We start from the raw sequence: 18,577 nt of genomic DNA on the forward strand, positions 1-18,577 counted from the left end.
AACATACCGACTATAGGCTCAATCATTTTTAGAGCATAGCCTCCACTTATATCAAAGCACATGAGTTACATACGTATGGTCAATGACTAACACATTATTTAGGTAAATCACACCATGAATGTCAGAAGTGAATTAATTCAAAAACAGATTTAGAATTAATTCATCTTGGGTCCAGTCCAATGTATCATTCTTCCAATGAGTACATCTATGTCTCTACCCGTGAAGTCAGCTGCTTCGATAGTCAAGATTAGTCATCTCTCTAATTGGAATTGTAGACGACATAATAATCCTTCTTAATATTTGAATCAAATGTTCATTTTAATTCTTTTACGGAATTACGAACTTGTTTAGCTTATCTATTGAAGTAAGTTGTCTTTCTCGCAATGTAAATGTTCTCACAGTGTCACTTATCATCAGTTTGAACTTAGACAATCAATGAGCTAATATTTGCTTGTCACAATTTTTATATGTATGCAAAACATGAAAGACAGAAACACAAAAAGACATAATATTAAAATGTAAAATTAAATTTATTTATTCATTCATTGTTCAAATACATAGAAAATAATTACATGTTTACTACAATATGGGCACATTTCCCAACACACTCTCACTTGCCCTAGTGAAGTAAATGTGTCATGTTTCGCATTCCCAAATCTTCGACGTGTTTGTTAAAACTCATAGTTACAAGAGTCTTAGAAAATGAATCTTCAAGGTTATATTTAGAAGTTACTTTCACCACATCTACAACAAAAATGGTCTAGATCCTAAACCACATCGGGTCTGTCGTCAGACTTCGATGGTGTTAAATTTGCCCAAAAAGAGGTCACAAAATTCTATTAGACGAGTCAGGGATGGACGTTCATCCTTGAACGTGGTCTTGATTCGGGATCTTCATTTAACGATGAAATTTGAGTTTTACTCCAATAGTATTGGAGTTTTACTCAAATAGTATTGGAGTTTTACTCCAATTTGAAAATTTCTAAACGAGATCGGGTACGTTACGAATGCTAGCGTGGATATTTCTCCCGGGGCCATTTGTGAATATTATGCCGTCCCGTGTTACGAGGAAGACAATCTATCATCACTTGATTTAACTCGCTTTACTAACATAGACACAAACGCGATTTTAAGCTACCTTACAAAAGGTAGATGTGAGTGGAAGTGAGAAGCTTCATTAGGGCAACCTTTCTCATTTAAACAATCAGTAATGTTCCCCATTGCAAAAAATTGGATGCAATTTATATGTACTTGTCTTTTCGCAACATTCAACACTAATAACGTTAATGTTTTTAGAACAATCCTATTATATTCTATTTTACAGCTCAAAAGAATTTGTGTAAGCACATGGATAAATAAAAAATTAAAGCATTACATTACAGGGGACAAGGTGGATATTTATTTCCCGCATTTGGTTATGGATCTCTACCATAGAGCTTGCGTAGACATCTTGTCCACCAAGCAGACTCACTACCCCATTCACAACATCATTAGTGATTCCTTGCTCCACCAATTCCAAGAGCTTCATAAGAAGCAGATTCAGGAGCGGAATCAACGACGCAAAATCAAGATGGACGTGCCTCAAGTAGCAAAGAAGACAAGTGCCAAGAAGAAGAATAAGGATGAGCCTACACATTGGTAACATAGGTTAGGCCAAGACATGCGCTACAACACTCAAATGTTGAAGGTAATGAAACCATTTATGAATATGTTTGTGGCGAGTTAGGAATCAGAGGGCACAATGGCCCAGTCGGTTAAGTGATTCATCCGTGGAAGAGGAAGACTAGGACAATGAAGTCGATGAGGAGGGGAGTGACAAAGGTGAAGCAACTCAAGGGTGTTGTCATTCGAGAGCAGAGCACACCCATCACTTGAATAAGCACCAAGAGAAGAAATAGGTAGATAATTGAGGAAACTAACTCAGAGGACGACACGTCCAACGCTTAGTTACATGTTTTCGCAATTTACATTTTATTTATTTATGTAGAAAGTAAACTATAAACTACTTTTGGATTTGTTTTAGATGTTTTATTTTTATTTTATTATTATTTGCATATGTTTTATTTTTATTTTTTTATGTGCAATGAGTTATCTAAAAGGCTACACAACAATCTCGAGCTTCAACGAGGTGGACCCCGAGCTAGTCTAACGCTCCATTCTAGGGAAGTCTGGTAACCTCTTAATTTTTTGGAACACGTTGAAGACAATGTGTAGTCTAAACGTGGGGGGAAATGCACATAGTTTTATGTGTTTTAAATTTTTTTATGTTCTTGATAACACTCTAGAATAATGTATTTTTATGTATTAATTATGTATTTATTCTGAGTATGATCCTGCTAATTTGAGCTATTTATGATCTTTTATCTCATAGGGACTAAATTTAAGGCAAAAGCAAAATTAAGGGCCAAAAGCGTGAATTTAGAGATAAAATGGGCCAATGTGCGACACAAGGAAAAGTTGGTGCCAAAAGTGCAAGCATGGAGGAAACAAGGGTTGAAATGCAAAAAGAAGAGATTTTATTCTATCAGACTCTATTTTAATTATATTAGGATAATTAATATTAAGATAATTATTAAGGATTATTTAATTTTAGGATTTAATTTTATTTATCTTTATTTATCTTCAATTAAATGTTATCTTTTGCGAAGGTTGTCGATATTCCCCAAAAAGGGTTCTTGAGGCTTAGAGTCTGTACTTAGCCTCCTCGTCGAGTATTCATCATTTCTCTGCACTACGGGGCTGACACTTTCGTCTATGTCCCTTAAGAAGTAAGCTTTTCAACGTATACGAAGGCGGCCGCTTTGTATGTTTTGGGAAGGTTGCACAGTCGGTTCGTTAGCTTACTGCGTCAGAGGTTGGCGTGCCGAAGAGACAAAATGGTGCGGGATCAGCCATTGAGAAGTGTTGATCTAGCATAAGACGATCCCACAGAAGAGATTGTTGGCTAGAGTCAGGTTCCACTAAATCGTAAGTCTAATTCCTTGGAGTTGGTGGTCGTAGGTGTCCTCTTCCACTATAACTGGCTTATTTGGTTTGGGAAGGATCATCTAAAGTTGAGGATTGAACCCAGGGCAGAACGAGACAACTGGAGGCTGGAACCTCCCATAAGAATTTCCTTTCTCTCAACTCTATTTTTAATTTCTCGAATTTTTGATTCAATATTCTTAATTCTGTTTTTATTTTATTTTTTGTTTCAAGATCCAAACCTTTAATTCTGTTATTTTCTTATTTTTTCCAGGAACGCAGGTTTTCTTGGGCAAGATTCTGCTTGAGATTTCACAGAACAAGATATTGTGCAAATTCTGTCCCTGAGGATTTGACCTTACTTCCCTTTTACTATTCTTTTTTATTATTTATTAAGGATAGGATATTTTTGGTGCTTTCAACGACCGCATCAAATTGTGACGCCGTTGTCGGGGACTGGCAACGTACTAATCTTGTTTTTTGTTTCTTATGACCAGATCTACTCCAGGTACTCTTGCGTTCAATTCAGAAATTGAGAAGACTGCTAGAGCATATCGCAGGGAGAAAAAGTTACAAAAAAAAAATAGTTAGCGATGGTTGAAACTCAAAGTAACCCACCGCCAGAAATCGAAGTCGATGACGAAGCTGAGTCCAGGGTTAATGAAAACCCTACTCGGACACTTGAAAGCGAAAAAGTAGAAGTTGGCTCACTAGAAGAAGTGCTTAACACTAGGGTTAACAAAAACCCGAATCTAGCATACTAACCAATGACTTAAACGATTCAGCAATTGGCCGAAGCTCCGACAGAACAACCGCCATTGTGCATCGCATATCCTATTGTGGATACCGATTTTGAGTTGAAGTCAGGTCTCATACAATTACTGCCAACTTTTCGTGGGTTGCAAAATGAAAATCCCCACAAGCATCTGAAAGAGTTTCATATGGTTTGGCTTAGCATGAAACCTCAGGGGGTAATTGAGGATCAAATTAAATTGCGTGCTTTCCCTTTCTCAGTAGCAGATTCCGCCAAAGAATGGTTATTTTATTTACCTCCTGAATCTATTACAACTTTGGTTGATCTATCTCGTTTGTTTCTAAACAGGTTTTTGCCAGCGTCTCGAGTAGCTGAGCTAAGAAGAGAGATCGTTGGAATAAGGCAAAAAGAAGCTGAGTCCCTTTATGATTATTGGGAGCGGTTTAAGAAGTTGTGTGCAAGCTACCCACAACATGGTATAACGGAGCAATCTCTCCTCCAATACTTTTATGAAGGTTTGAAGCCCATGGAGATGAATATGGTAGACGCCGCTAGTGGAGGAGCATTGGTCAATATGACTCCCCAACAAGCGAGAGACTTGATCTCCACGATGGCTACAAATTCTTAGCAATTCCGAGCCAATACTGAACCCCCTAGAAGGGTTCACCAGCTAAGTAATTCAACCTTAGAGGATAAAGTTGATAGACTTACTAATATGATGAACTCTCTTATTGCAGAAAAAGTGAAGACAGTCTGGTTATTCAGAATATGTGCTACACCTGATCATGCAACTGATGCATGTCCCAGTTTGTATGATGATACCATGGCCCATTTGGATGCTGTGGGAAATTTCTCTGGGCCACCACAAAGGCGAGACGACCTCTACGCTAATACCTACAACCCAGGGTGGAGGAACCATCCTAACTTAAGTTATGGGGCCAATCCAAGAAATAACCAGCCATACCAAAATCGGTTTCCGTATAAGACCATATCCGGGATATGGCATCAGTGTGATATGTGATACTGTGTAAGACCATAGCTGGTCTATGGCATCAATATGTAAATATGTGTAAGACCATAGTTGGACTATGGCATAGAGAAAACGAAGTACTCAATTCTGTAAGACGTTCTCTAATTGAATAAATTTCGGTAAGTAAAATCGAAGCTAAGTATTGGAATTTAATTAGATATTAATATTGAGCTCAAGTAAGTAAATTCATTGTGTGAAATTGTAGGTGACAGAAAATATTCATAATAAATAGATGTGTTAATTTGCTTGGAATGAACTACGTGGTTATGGTGGTATTACATTGATGATGAATGCAAAGTCATATATATATATATATATATATATATATATATATATATATATATATATATATATATATATATATATATATATGAGAGCAAGTTAGAAGCTTTATGATCTCACCATCACCCCTTATCAAGTATTGTTTTATGACGAAAATTATCTTGATGAGACAGATATGTTTTTCAACCGAGTTAATTCGATAGTATAGAAGTAAACACTTAAATGTTTGAGTGAAAATGTATTGATTATGAGTTGAAACTCATAAAAGTATGGATCAAAGAGTATAACATTTTGTTATTGATAAATGTTATAATTATATGAGCACATGAGTTATGATATTTGGATTATGATGCTATATACAAATTTCGATTGTGAATTAGTGATTTGAGTTGGCATATGAATTATGTGTTGAGAACAAAAGTGATTAAAAGCAAATTTTTATTAAATGCTTTGAGAATGTGAAATTAGTAATGAATTGGCTATTTGTGATAGTATGTGTTATGCGCATTTATGTGTAAGATAAATTTGAGGCTTTACTACACCCACCCCCCATATCAGTAAAATGTTACAATAAAATTTGTAAGATTTTGGTTGAATAAGCTTACGAGTGTAGTGTTACAGAAGTTTGTGTATGGAAGATTAATAATGTGGTCGGAAAAGTGAATGAATTAGCAAATGAAGACAATATAAAAAGAGAGATATTGGATAGTTCTGAAAACTACTCAGATTATGCAAAGTTACTGTCACAAAAGAAGTTAAATTCGATTTAATGATTTATTCAGGTATGTTATTTAAAGAAAGAATTAACCAAAAGTTTTTCTGGATCGATTTCTGTTAGTAAAGAGATAATGTGAAAATTATGATGATAGAATTAGGCAATTGAGTAATGTTTGTATTGTATTAATAGCTGAGTACAGTAGCTATAAAGGGGTAATTACTATGATTCCTTTTAGACATTCTGTGTGTACAATTATCCTCAGAGATATATGTGAATGTTTAGTTTCAAAAAGAATTCTTATCGTATGAAAACATTAGCTAAACATATTAATAAATGAAAGAATTATCACTAGCTTTTAGCGGTGCTTTTTTAGACCTTTAGTGGCGCTTTTTAGCGCCGCGAAAAGTAATTGCGGCGCTTTGAGAAACGCCGCCGAAAATGCCGCTAATGACAGCGTCGCTAACTTTAGCGGCGTTTTTAGAAATAAACGCCGCTAAAGACCAAGACCTTTAGCAGCGCTTTACCCACAAGCGCCGCTAAAGACCAAGACCTTTAGCGGCGCTCTTACCACAAACTCTGCTAAAGACCAAGACCTTTAGCGGCGCTTTACCCACAAGCGCCGTTAAAGACCATGACCTTTAGCGGCGCTTTCCCCACAAGCGCTGCTAAAGACCATGACCTTTAGCGGCGCTTTCCCCACAAACGCCGCTATAGACCAAGATCTTTAGTGGGGCTTTTCCCACAAACGCCGCTATAGAATAGACCTTTAGCGGCGCTTTTCAGACAAACGCCGCTAAAATTATATATTTTAAAAAAATAATTTTTTACAAATAATATTTATTTCTATAATAAATATTATATTATGTTTTAAGGATAAATAAAAAATATTATTTAAATTAAATTTTCTACAAAATGTTAACTTTAAAACTAAATATAAATATAAAAATTAATGAATTTAAATTTAGAAATTAAAATAATAAATTAATAACACAATTAAAATCCAAAAGTTAAAACACTTAAGTAAAAATAAAAATTTAGAATCAAAAATAAAATAAATAATATATATGCAAGGTAATAAAATATACAATGCATTTTCTTAATCAAGTAAATCTTGGTTACAGAACTAACACAGAAAATAACACAGTATACAGTAAGTTTCGTCTTTCACATTTAAAAATTAATAATAGCATGTTTGTTTGCATGCTACCATGATCAAAACACAAAATTCAAGCTCTCCACCTGATACAAATTTCTCCTACGAATGTGCAGAATCAGATCTCTAGATTCTCGGAGTTCTTCATCTGGTGCTGTCTCGATGGTTTTGATTATTGTGTCATCTAGCTGGATTCAAAAAAAGAATAGAATGCAAAGCATGTTATACATTTGGACTCCAAATTTTTAGCAACTCAAAAGAATGCTAAACATGTTGTCCAACCTTCCAGTACTCACAAGGATCCTGAATAAAAATGAAATCAGACCTACCACTTCAGATAAGAAGCCTACACAACTAATTACACAAAAGAAAAAGATGAGAAAAAATAACATTTTTTATTCCATTGCATGCAGTAGCAATGCAGATCACTTTTTTATTCCAAATATTATGAACACAATTAATTAGTAGAGTTTATTTCCTCGATTATCAATATTTTAAAGTAATAAATATAAAATTTCCTGAAATATTATTAAGAAAATATATAGCATTAGCAGCACAAATTCTGAGATTTATTCCTTCAGTACCATCCAGTAATTGGATGGACTGGAATTTTCTGATGGAGATGGATTAACCTATAGAGAAACAAACAGTGCACTGACATTTTATTTCATTACCGTCTGGAAAAATCTAGCAGTGAAAAATATTTGAAATTAACCTTCCAGTGCCAATGCTCCAGATATAATCTCAATCAACTCTGTGGTGATTGAAGCTTGACGGGTTCTGAAACACAAATTTGACCAAAAAAATAATATACTTTAGCTACGAAAAAGGAATAAAAGGTACAACAAATGTGGTTCCATGCAACATAAGTGACAACAGAATACGAATGAAGTGTATAAACCAATTCATATGAAAGTTAATGTATATGAAAACGAGGGAGGCACGAGACCTGTTATATGTAAGAGTCAGGCGATCAAGCATGTCACTGGCGTTTCTGCTTGAGCTATCCATAGCAGACATCCTTGCTCCTTGTTCACTACAAGCATTCTCCAAAACCGCATTGAACATGACCTAAGGGAAATACAAGAATGCTTAGATGGCAAATTACAGAGACTATAGCACATTCCAGTAGAAGATAAGGTGGTTTATGCATACTCAAGATGACGGATTAAAATGCAACTGTTAGTACTTGTTCATCCAGATTCCTTAGACAAAGAGATGGTAAAGGTTTTGCCGCGGCAACACTAGCCAGAAGAATTAGCAACAAGGAAACATAGAGCTCTATAAAAACCATAGGAACATGACCAATTATGCTTTTATTTTTATCTCTGAAATCATAGGAATCATTTGTATTAATCTTGTCACCATAAAACAACTTTCAATGACCTAAGGTATCAATTAAATTCAAAATTTTGAAAAATAGGGTTCATTTATTTAGTCCTATAGTTCATGCCTACATGGTATGACTTTCGTGCAGAATAACAAGAAATAAGGACATTTCTTTCAAATAGCAGGGACTTACACAAGAGAACTGGAACTCAGCCAGATTTTGAAGTATTTCACCCTTTGTCTCACCACTCTCGACTTCATAGGAGTCTAGTTCACCAAGCTTTCCCCCAGAAAAAATTGATAACATTCTACCACGAAACCCGGTAGACTCTTAGCTTAAACCCCAACAAATAATAAAAAATAATAGCCGCAGTTTATTTTTCATTAATCCAACATTATATAAAAAGAATACTGTCATAATTTTTTTTAGTTATTATATTATTACAAATAGGCAACCAAGTTACCTAATAAGATCCCTCTGAAACCCAAAACCAAAATCTCCACAACCCAAATCAAAAAAGAAAGAAAAAAATAGTATTCCACGATATTGGTTCATTACTGTACCTGGAAATTTTTTTTAAGACTACCATTTCAGCAAAATCATCATCAATACAAAACCTCTATATAACCTCTATATATATATATATATATATTGCCTATCTGATTAACATAGGAAGACAACATAAGAGACTATGATTCAACCCGACCGACAGTGAGGAGATCAGACTCCTCCAGCCGAAAACATTTCTTTCAAATAGCAGGGACTTACATAAGAGAACTGGAACTCAGCCAGATTTTGAAGTATTTCACCCTTTGTCTCACCACCCTCGACTGCATAGGAGTCTAGTTCACCAAGCTTTCCCCCAGATTCAGATTCCCTTTCAACAATCTATACAAATAAACACCAAATTAAAAAGAATAACAGAGAATAACCAGAGCAGCAACTAACAAGGGTTAAAATAACTATCAATCTGAAAGATTTACTCACTTCAGCTGATAATACAATTGAGACTATCGGCACAAATGAAACTACTGAGTGAAACTTGTTGAAGACAATCCTTAACGCATCATACTCCACATTCTTTAAGATCTCATCAGCAAGAATAGAGACCTGAAACTGCAAATATTTATAAGTATGGCGGAAAGAAATAGAAAAGGTCCATAAAATGGAAATCCATCTCATCAGAAAATTCCAGTCCATCTAGAAAATATATAGCATTAGCAGCACAAATATTTGATCATGTCCTTTAGCAAGAAAACTTACAGTTTGTGGTCATCGTCGATTTCTAGCTTCTTCTGGCATCCTGTAGTGGGGTTGGCAATATTGAACTTTTTTCATAAAAAAACAATAATAAAAAGAAAGGGTGCACGGTAAAATTTTAAACTTTGTAAAGCTTATTTTTTTGTGTAAGCAAGATACATTCTTTTTTTTTTTTTGAACCCGAAAGAACCAGTGATATAACTCTCCAAATCCAAATTCCAACATATAACCAGAAGAATGCATATTCAATTACATGACAATTTTATTCCAATAAAGGGACTAACAAGCAAGCACATAAACAACCTAATATGATTACGCATCAACTTCATACTAAAGCAGAAAAGGAACCTGAAACTTGCAAACTCTTTTCATTCTAATTCCTTTCTCTTCTTGTTGATCAACTGAAAAAGAATGAGATATGGCCTCTAGAACTCAATCTTGAGCTCTTCTTTTTCATCAGAGAGGTAATGAAGAATGTAAGGAGTGACGAGAACAACAGCTACCCACACCCCAAACATGGCTACGTGTGCCTTCAACTGCTTCAAGGCTGCCGCCTTGTCTGGTTTGCGCATAAACATGCCTGGGAACATCGTTGCTTCTCTTTGATTTTTGTGTGCGTTGTAGATTATAGTCTGCGTCAATGGAGAGGGAGGCTAAAACCCTAGATATTGTTGGGGTTTTAGTGCTACAAAGAGGAAGAAATGTGGTTCCTCAGATAAGCAAGATACATTCATGGTTGAGAGATAGAACCTTCATGGTTGGCGGCGAAGCAGAAGCAGTGGCTCAAATCACTTCGATTTCTTCCTTCTGCTTAGGGTTTTCAAAAACGAGTTCCCTCTTTTGGAAGATGATCAAAATTATAATTAAAAATCTATATGGAATAAATAACACCCAAAATTAGAAAATAAAGAGGAAAAATGGAACAGAAATAAAAGGGATAGGGATCTGAGTAATGTACACAACAAGATGAAACACACACACAAATAATCAGCGCGAAATTTGGGCAGAGTTCGGGGTTTTAGGGGGGAAATTTGGGGAAAAATCAGCGTGAAATTTTGTAGATAAACTGAATTTTGTGGCGTTTTTAGAAAAAAACGCCGTTATTGCTTATCTTTTGTGGCGTTTTTCATAAAAACGCCGCAAAAAATCATTTTATTTTGAACAAAACGACGTCGTTTTGTTTTGTTAAACATTCTTTATTTTATCTGTTAAAAATTATTAGTTAAGTGATTTTTTTTATTTATCAATATTTTTTTTAAAATCTAATATTTAAATATATCAAATGGTTTAGATTAAATATTTTTAAATATAAAAGCATTAAATGATTGTATAAAATTTTATCATTTAAAAATCTCAAGTAAATCTTAAATCCTAAACCATTTAATATATATAAAATTTATCTATTATCTCTTAGATAATTAAAACTATAATCATAATTTTAATATATTAACATTAATATTATTTCTTTTACAATTATGTAAAAATTATTTAATATATAAATTAAGAAACACCAATTAATTTAAACCCTAAACCCTTAACCCTTATGTTCTAAACCTTAAATTATAAAACATAAACCCTAAACCCCTAACCCTTAACCTCTAACCCCTCTTTTACAATTATATAAGAAGTTAATTAATATATAAATTAAAAAAATACTAATTAATCTAAACTTTAAACCCTAACCCGACCCCGAATCTTTAAATCCCCAATCACTAACTCTTAACCTCTAACCCCTAACCCTTAACCCCTAACTACTAACCCCTAAACTTTATTTAATATATAAATTAAAAAATACTGATAAATCTAAACCTTAAACCCTAACCTAACATTGAATCTATAAACCCTAAATCACTAACTCTTAATCTCTAACCCCTAACCCCTAAATCACAACCCTTAAACCAGAATTCCTAATCCATAATCCCTAATTCCATAATCTATAAACCTTAAAATTGTAACTCCTAAACCGGCCTTAAATATTCATAAATTAACCACATACCCTAAACCATATATATTAAACCCTAAACTATAATGATACTTAATTAAATATTTTAAAATTAATACTATCGTATCTTTTACAATTATATATGAAATTATTTAATATATAAATTAAAATCAATCAGTCATGTACCCAAAAATTTTAAAATTATTTTAAATAATAGTATTTTAATTTTTCTATTTTTAACAAATATTTTTCTATGTTTTTATTTCAAATTATTTCTACGTGTCATTATTTTAAATTTATCCATTTTAACAAATATTCAATAAAAATAAATTGAATTTTAATTAATTAATATAAATAAACAAATTAATTAATATAAATAAACAAATATTGCTTCATTACTTTGGATTCCATTAATTATGAGTGACATTGATCTTTCTAGACATTTTTTTTATCATCGGAATGGATATCATTCTATATGGATTGTAATTTTTTGATACTTTGTGTAGCTTCAAATGATGAAATATCGCTATCCTGATTTTCTTATGAATCTATGTGATTATCTATAAAAGATATGAAAGTCCAAAATCATGAGTGAATTTGAAATGTACTGTGTGGAAGCAAATCATTAATCTACTATATGGTAAGATTTTCGAGGACGAAAATCCCTAAAGGGGGAGAGAGTTGTAACAACCCAAATTTGGGGATAGTCAGAATAGTAGTTTTGGGACCACAAATTCGACGAAAAAAATTATTTTCATTATATTTTTATGGTCTACGATTTCACAAAACAATTTCGTGAAAATTTCGTTCGAAAATTTTGACGTTTGGGAACTCAATTTAGTCAAAAGGACTAAATTGTAAAAAGTGCAAAAGTTGAGTTCTATATGTTAGAGGTGTCCAATTGTTATGAAATTTTAAATTGGAGGTCTTTATATGGTAATTAGACCATTGGTTAAGTTGGTGGACAAAAATGGGTATGGTTAGGCATGTTTCCAAAGTTTTTCATTAAAGGCATTTTGGTCATTTAGTTATTAAAATGAATTAAAAACAAAATTAAAAGCCGATTTTTGTCCATCTTCAACTTCTAGGCTGAAAATTTCATGGGGAAACCATGTCTAGGGTTTTTCAAGCTTCTAAGCTCGATTGTAAGTCCGTTCTATCCCCGTTTTTAATGATTTTTACGTTTTTGAAATCCTCGTAACAAGATTTACATATTTTTACCATTGTTTTGAACTAGGGTTTGTGTTTAAAAATTTACCCATGAATTATATGCATGTATTTTGATGTTTTATGGAAGAATATGAATGTTTGGAGTGTGATAAACGATTTGTACTAAGTAATTTTCGATGAAAATGCCTAAAAGGATTAATTTGTAAAAGTTATAAAATATGTCACAAGTGTGTGAATAAGTGAGTATTGTGGACTGCTATAGTTATGAAAATGGTTCATCTAGGTCTAAAATGCAAGGAAATTGAATAAAAATTATTTTACGAGCCTAGGGGCAAAATCATAATTTTGTGAAACTTTAGGGGCAAAAATGTAATTTTTCCAAAGTATGATTTTTGGACTTGAATGAATTGTGTAAAGGTTATATAAGTTGAATGTATTATTATAAATCAAGAAAGACGAGAAATTGAAATTGATCGATAAAAAGAAAAGTGAGAAAAAGTAAAAAATTCCCGAATGAGCCTTTGGAATAAAAAGGGATACGAATGAAGTGACAGAAATGATCACATGTGTGGCACGGATTGTGTGTAGGCCACTATGTAAAATTGAAAGTGATGGTCACGTGTGTAGTACTATGTGCAGGCTACTACGTGTATCGAAATGATAGGTCGCATGTGTAGTACTATGTGCAGGCTACTATGCGTACCAGATAGTTTTGATCACGTGTGTAGTACTATGCGCAAGCTATTACGTGTATCGGATGGTAATGGTCACATGTGTAGTACTATGTGCAGGCTACTATGTGAACTGAACATCATTGATTAGTAAGGTGGTTGCTATGTGCTTATTCCACAGGACATCATTGATTAATAACGTGGTTGCTATGTGCTGAATCCACTGAGTATCTGTTATTATTCTGAAGTGTTCATCGGGAAATTGACTAAGTGTAATTGAATAATGAATATAGGTGTGGAATTTAATTGAATATCGACTTAGAAATGGAAAAGTGAATTTTGAATTGAATTGTGATTGAAAGTGAAAAAGTGAAATTATGAAAGAGTACATTTAGTAATAAAATAGTTTAGACAGCAACAGTTGTACGACTTTGAAAAATCACCAAAAATGGTGGAGATTGAATTAGAGGCTGAATAATATATGAAATTGAATATGAATGATTCTATTTTCACATAAAAGAAACAGAGCAAGCAAAAGAGTTATATATTTTGAGATATTTGAAGTTTAGTTAGATAGAGTCAGAATGAGTTTGGAATCCCATGTTCTGACTTTGAAAAATTGTCACAAATTGTACAAAAATAATTATGGGATACAGTTTATATTTTTAGAATCCTCAGTAAATATATTTTTAGGGGAAAAAACCAAAACAATATCCGAATTCTGTACAATGAGATAATTAATTTTTAGTGAAGAGAGGTCAGAACTGTCAAGCAGTGAAATAGGGTAAAACTTTAGAGAATAAAATATACTATTCGGGTAAACCAAAAATTATGAAATTTTTATGGTAAGAAGATATGTGAATCTAGTTTTGGAGAAAATTTATGGATATTAATTTGGAGTTCTTTAGCTCTAAGTAAAAATAATTTAGTGACTCTGACTCGAGTAGACAGCTTTAAATATACATGTGAATGAATAGTGAAACTGTAGTTAATGTTGTTTAAGTGTGTTATACACATTAAGGATGTGGAATGGAGAGGAGGAGGAGGAAAATTGGAAGAACATAGGAATGATTTGTGTATAATTGACCATATGCTCTATTATAATCGATAAACGATTGAAAAGAAATAATGTTTATAATTGTGCATTATTAGTTATAGTTAAAGTTCATGTGAGAAAATAAAGTTTCATAGTATGTGTATGTGGTATACTTGGTATATGATTTGGTATGTAGCAATGTCAGAAATGGTTTATGAATTAACTCATGTTGATAAGTTTGATACATAAATAAATGTGGTGCTTATCCATGCTTATAATGCTTATACTATATGTTTATTTGGCTAGCATGTTTGGTGTGTATGCTTAGGCTTTGGCCAAGTTGTGGCTGGATTACGCCACATTAAATTTATAAAATTATGCATTGAGATGATAAATGTCTAGATGGAAATATGCTTGTGATCATAAAAGGATGGTAAGGTTTAAAGTTTGTAAATCTTTATTAAAATGGTTTATCATGTGGTTAGTCTTCAAAAAGACTAGATTGCAACTATGGTTGAGTGTAATGTTTATATCTTGTGTGATATGCATAGGAAACGAGAGTGAAAAGGAAATGAAATACTAGGTTCATGCTTGAAGTGTAAAATGATGCAAAAAGGGGACGTTAAGTTAAACGATAAATATGTATTAGTGTTGAACTTAATGAAATTGAATTGTACGAGAATTAAATGGAAATTGCAAATGATATGATTTGAATTAAATGAATTATTGTGGTATTGAAATGTTTATTGGATTGAGAAATTGACTTGAATCGTGAACATGAGAATCGTGAATTAAATGAAATGGAAATGAAGTATTGAATTGCATGAGTATGTATTGGGTCTCAGAAGCCCTATTTGTTACAAATATAGTATTTTGAAGTTATAAGGTGAAGATTTATAAAAGCATGTTAAAAATTTGAAGAGTTTAAATTTGAATGAAATTTTATAACTCGGTTTAACATGTTTCTAAGTGTATGTGTTCTGGTAATACCTCGTACCCTATTTCAGCATCGAATACGGGTAAGGGGTGTTACAATGTGACATCGCCAAATTCGGTCATAATGTTTAGACAGGATTTGGGGTGTTACAATAGTCTCCAATAGACTCTCCACACATGAAGAGGAAAGTTTGGTTCATGTACTAAAAAGTCATAAGGAGGCGATTGGCTAGACCATTGCAGACTTAAAAGGGATAAGCCCTTTGATGTGCACACACAGGATATACTTGGAGGAAAACACGAAACCGAGGCGAGAGGCGCAAAGACGGCTAAATCCGAATATGATAGAGGTAGTAAAAAAGGAAATAATCAAGCTTCTAGATGCTGACATAATTTACCCTATTTCTGACAGTAGGTGGGTAAGTCCAGTACAAGTCGTGCCCAAGAAAACGGGCGTGACAATAAAGAAAAATGTTGAAGGTGACTTGGTACCTACCCGAGTACAAAATAGGTGGCGCATCTGCATTGATTACAGGAAGTTGAACTCATACACTAGAAAAGATCATTTCCCTCTTTCTTTTATAGATCAAATGCTCGAAAGATTAGCCGAAAAAACTCACTTTTGTTGTCTTGATGGATACTCAGGTTTCTTTCAAATTCCAGTCGCACCGAAGGACTAGGAAAATACCACTTTTACATGCCCATTCGGTACATTTGTGTACAGAAGGATGTCATTCGGTCTTTGCAATGCGCCGGCCACCTTCCAGAGATGCATGATGAGTATATTTTCTGAATATGTGGAAAAAATTATCGAAGTTTTTATGGATGATTTTACTGTATATGGGAATTGTTTTGATGAATGCCTTAAAAACCTAACGATAATTTTGAGTAGGTGCATAGAATTTAGTCTTGTCTTGAATTATGAAAAGTGTCATTTTATGGTAGACAAGGGTTTAATTCTGGGTCATGTTGTTTCATCTAAAGGAATTGAGGTCGATAAGGCCAAAATTGATATTATAAATTCTTTGCCTTATCCCTCCACTGTGAGGGAAATTTGTTCTTTCCTTAGCTATGCAGGGTTCTACAGGCGCTTCATAAAGAACTTCTCGGAGGTAGCTGGACCACTATGTGAGTTGTTGCAGAAGGATAAGAAATTTGAGTTTGGCCCAAAATCCCTCAAGTACTTGATCGCGAAGAAGGAAGAAAAATCGAGGCTTATTAGGTGGATTTTGCTGCTCCAAGAATTTGACATCGAGATTCGAGAAAAAAGGGGATGCGAGAATTTAGTGGCTGACCACTTAAGTAGAATAAAAGTATATTTTGATGACATTCCTATTAAGGAAGAAATCCCTGATGAGAGCCTATTCTTGATCGAGGCACGTCTCCCATGGTATGCAGATATAGTAAAGTTTCTAGCCACAGGATCGTTACCCACTGAGTTAGCACGTTCCGTGAGGGACAAGCTTAGACGCGACACTCGATATTACATTTGGGATGACCCATACTTGTGGAAACACTGTTCAGACCAGATAACACGAAGATGTGTTCCAAAAATCAAGGTAACTTCTATCCTTAATTTTTGTCATGATGAAGCTTGCGAAGGTCACTTTGGCCCTAAGCGGGCCATTCATAAGGTGTTAGAATATGGGCTATATTATCCTACAATTTTTTGAGACGCATATAACTTCTATAAGTCTTGTGATAGGTGCCAACATATAGGTAACATCACTAAACGAAATTAAATTCCCCTTTCCCCGATTTATGTATGCGAAACCTTTGATGTATGGGGCATCGATTTCATGGGCCCATTTATTTCTTCATTTAGCAATGCATATATAATTCTTGCAATAGACTATGTTTCTAAGTGGATAGAAGCAAAACCTACTCACAATGATAATGCCAAAACTACTGTGGAGTTACTAAAACGAACTATTTTTTCCAGGTTTGGCACACCTCGAGCCCTAATCAGTGATCGTGGCACCCACTTTTGCAATAAGGTCATGGAGGCACTGTTGGAAAAATACGGAGTCCACCACCGTATAGCTACGGCTTACCATCCCCAAACGAACGGTTAAGCTGAGGTCTCGAGCAGGGAAATCAAGACTATTTTGGAGAAAACAGTTTGTCCCAACCGAAAGGATTGGAGCCTTCGGCTAAATGACACACTTTGGGCCTATCGGACTACGTATAAGGGACCGATTGGTATGACCCCATATCGACTTGTTTTTGGCAAAGCTTCCCACCTTCCGGTCGAATTGGAACATAAAGCCTATTAGACCGTTCGACAATGTAACATGGAGTTAGAACCTGCAGGAAAGGCAAGGAAATTAGACATCCAAGAGTTAGAAGAAATTCGCAATGATGCCTATGAGAATGCTTGCATTTATAAAGACAATACAAAGTTGTTTCACGATAAGAGAATAGCATAGGAGCATTTTTCGGTAGGAAAAAAAGGTTTACTTTATAACTCCGTGTTAAAGTTATTCCCAGGTAAGCTTCGATCACGATGGCAACGACCTTTTATTGTTACTGAAGTGTTCACACATGGAGCGATTGAAATAGAGAGTGAAGAATCTGGAAAGCGATTCGTAGTCAATGGCCAGTGGTTGAAGCCATTTTATGAGAATTTTCAGGCCCACACGGTTGAGAAAATCCATTTGGAACCACCATAGAATCAATAACGGCGTCGAGCTAACGACGTTAAACAAGTGCTTGTTGGGAGGCAACCCAATTTTTTTATTTTTTTGTTTTTTATTATTTTTATTATTTTTAATTTTATTTTATTTTCTTTACTTTATTTATTACTTTATTTTATTTTATTATTTATTACTTATTTGGATATTAATAAATTTCTCTTCTTTTGCTTAGATAAAACAGAGCGAAAATGCGAAAAAAAAGGAAAAAGCTAAAAAAAAGAACCAAACAACCCTATCCATGGTACCAAACAACCTCTATTCCAGATACTATTCCAGCCAAGAATGCCTGCAGCCAACCACCCTATTCCTGCAGCCAACCACCCTTATCCCTGCACCCAAGCACCACCCCTCAGCACAAATTAACCCCCCAACCCTAAAATTTTAAAACATTTTTCTTTCATTTTCCCACAAAACCATCATATCCCGCCACTCTTCCCTCACCATTCTCCCTCACCATCGATCGCCACCACCATGGTTCGGACCCGTAGCCGTGCCGTCGCCGAGCCCTCCTTCACCATGAACCTAACGACATCGTCGTTTCTTTGCACCCCAGCCATCATATGCGATAGACAGTAACAACACGGGGAGTTTTTCTAAACTTTTCTACCTGTTTATTTCTTTTCGTCCACATTGAG

The 18,577-nt window shown here is 34.2% G+C and overlaps 2 protein-coding genes and 1 non-coding gene across 7 annotated transcripts; all 3 read right to left on the reverse strand.

Annotated features, from left to right (window-relative positions):
- Positions 1-4,091: 4,091 nt before the first annotated feature.
- On the reverse strand, positions 4,092-4,198 carry LOC128032297 (small nucleolar RNA R71). The gene has a single exon (XR_008188424.1). It is a non-coding gene; the product is annotated as a small nucleolar RNA R71 (small nucleolar RNA).
- Positions 4,199-6,813: 2,615 nt separating this feature from the next.
- Positions 6,814-9,498, reverse strand: LOC105790996 (ATP synthase subunit gamma, mitochondrial). 5 transcript variants are annotated; one of them, XR_008198463.1, is made up of 6 exons: positions 9,219-9,498; positions 9,000-9,119; positions 7,851-7,972; positions 7,617-7,681; positions 7,184-7,255; positions 6,814-7,089 (listed from the first exon to the last, which is right to left on the reverse strand). XR_008198463.1 is itself a non-coding variant. In XM_052634318.1 (5 exons), the coding sequence occupies exons 1-5, from the start codon at positions 9,429-9,431 to the stop codon at positions 7,082-7,084; spliced, it is 528 nt and encodes a 175-aa protein (XP_052490278.1). In that variant the 5' UTR covers positions 9,432-9,498; the 3' UTR covers positions 6,814-7,081. The 5 variants fall into 5 exon arrangements, 2 of the variants coding, with proteins under 2 accessions (XP_052490278.1, XP_052490277.1); XR_008198465.1 differs by having other exon boundaries at positions 7,561-7,681; XR_008198464.1 differs by having other exon boundaries at positions 6,814-7,255; positions 7,561-7,681.
- A 191-nt stretch (positions 9,499-9,689) lies between these two features.
- LOC105790997 (mitochondrial import receptor subunit TOM6 homolog) lies at positions 9,690-10,498 on the reverse strand. The gene is made up of 2 exons (XM_052634319.1): positions 10,242-10,498; positions 9,690-10,152 (listed from the first exon to the last, which is right to left on the reverse strand). Exon 2 carries the CDS (start codon positions 10,079-10,081, stop codon positions 9,917-9,919), a length of 165 nt encoding a protein of 54 aa, XP_052490279.1. The 5' UTR covers positions 10,082-10,152; positions 10,242-10,498; the 3' UTR covers positions 9,690-9,916.
- Positions 10,499-18,577: the final 8,079 nt, after the last annotated feature.

This window comes from Gossypium raimondii, chromosome 8, assembly GCF_025698545.1.
Source record: "Gossypium raimondii isolate GPD5lz chromosome 8, ASM2569854v1, whole genome shotgun sequence".
Taxonomy (NCBI): Eukaryota; Viridiplantae; Streptophyta; class Magnoliopsida; order Malvales; family Malvaceae; genus Gossypium; species Gossypium raimondii.

Coding starts and splice junctions, on each gene's coding strand:
- LOC105790996 (XM_052634318.1), bottom strand. CDS start 9,431: ATGGACTGGAATTTTCTGATGAGATGGATTTCCATTTTATGGACCTTT. Junction 9,120..9,218: donor CAATTGTATTATCAGCTGAA/GTGAGTAAATCT, acceptor TTATTTGTATAG/ATTGTTGAAAGGGAATCTGA. Junction 7,973..8,999: donor CTGAGTTCCAGTTCTCTTAT/GTAAGTCCCTGC, acceptor TATTTCCCTTAG/GTCATGTTCAATGCGGTTTT.
- LOC105790997 (XM_052634319.1), bottom strand. CDS start 10,081: ATGTTCCCAGGCATGTTTATGCGCAAACCAGACAAGGCGGCAGCCTTG.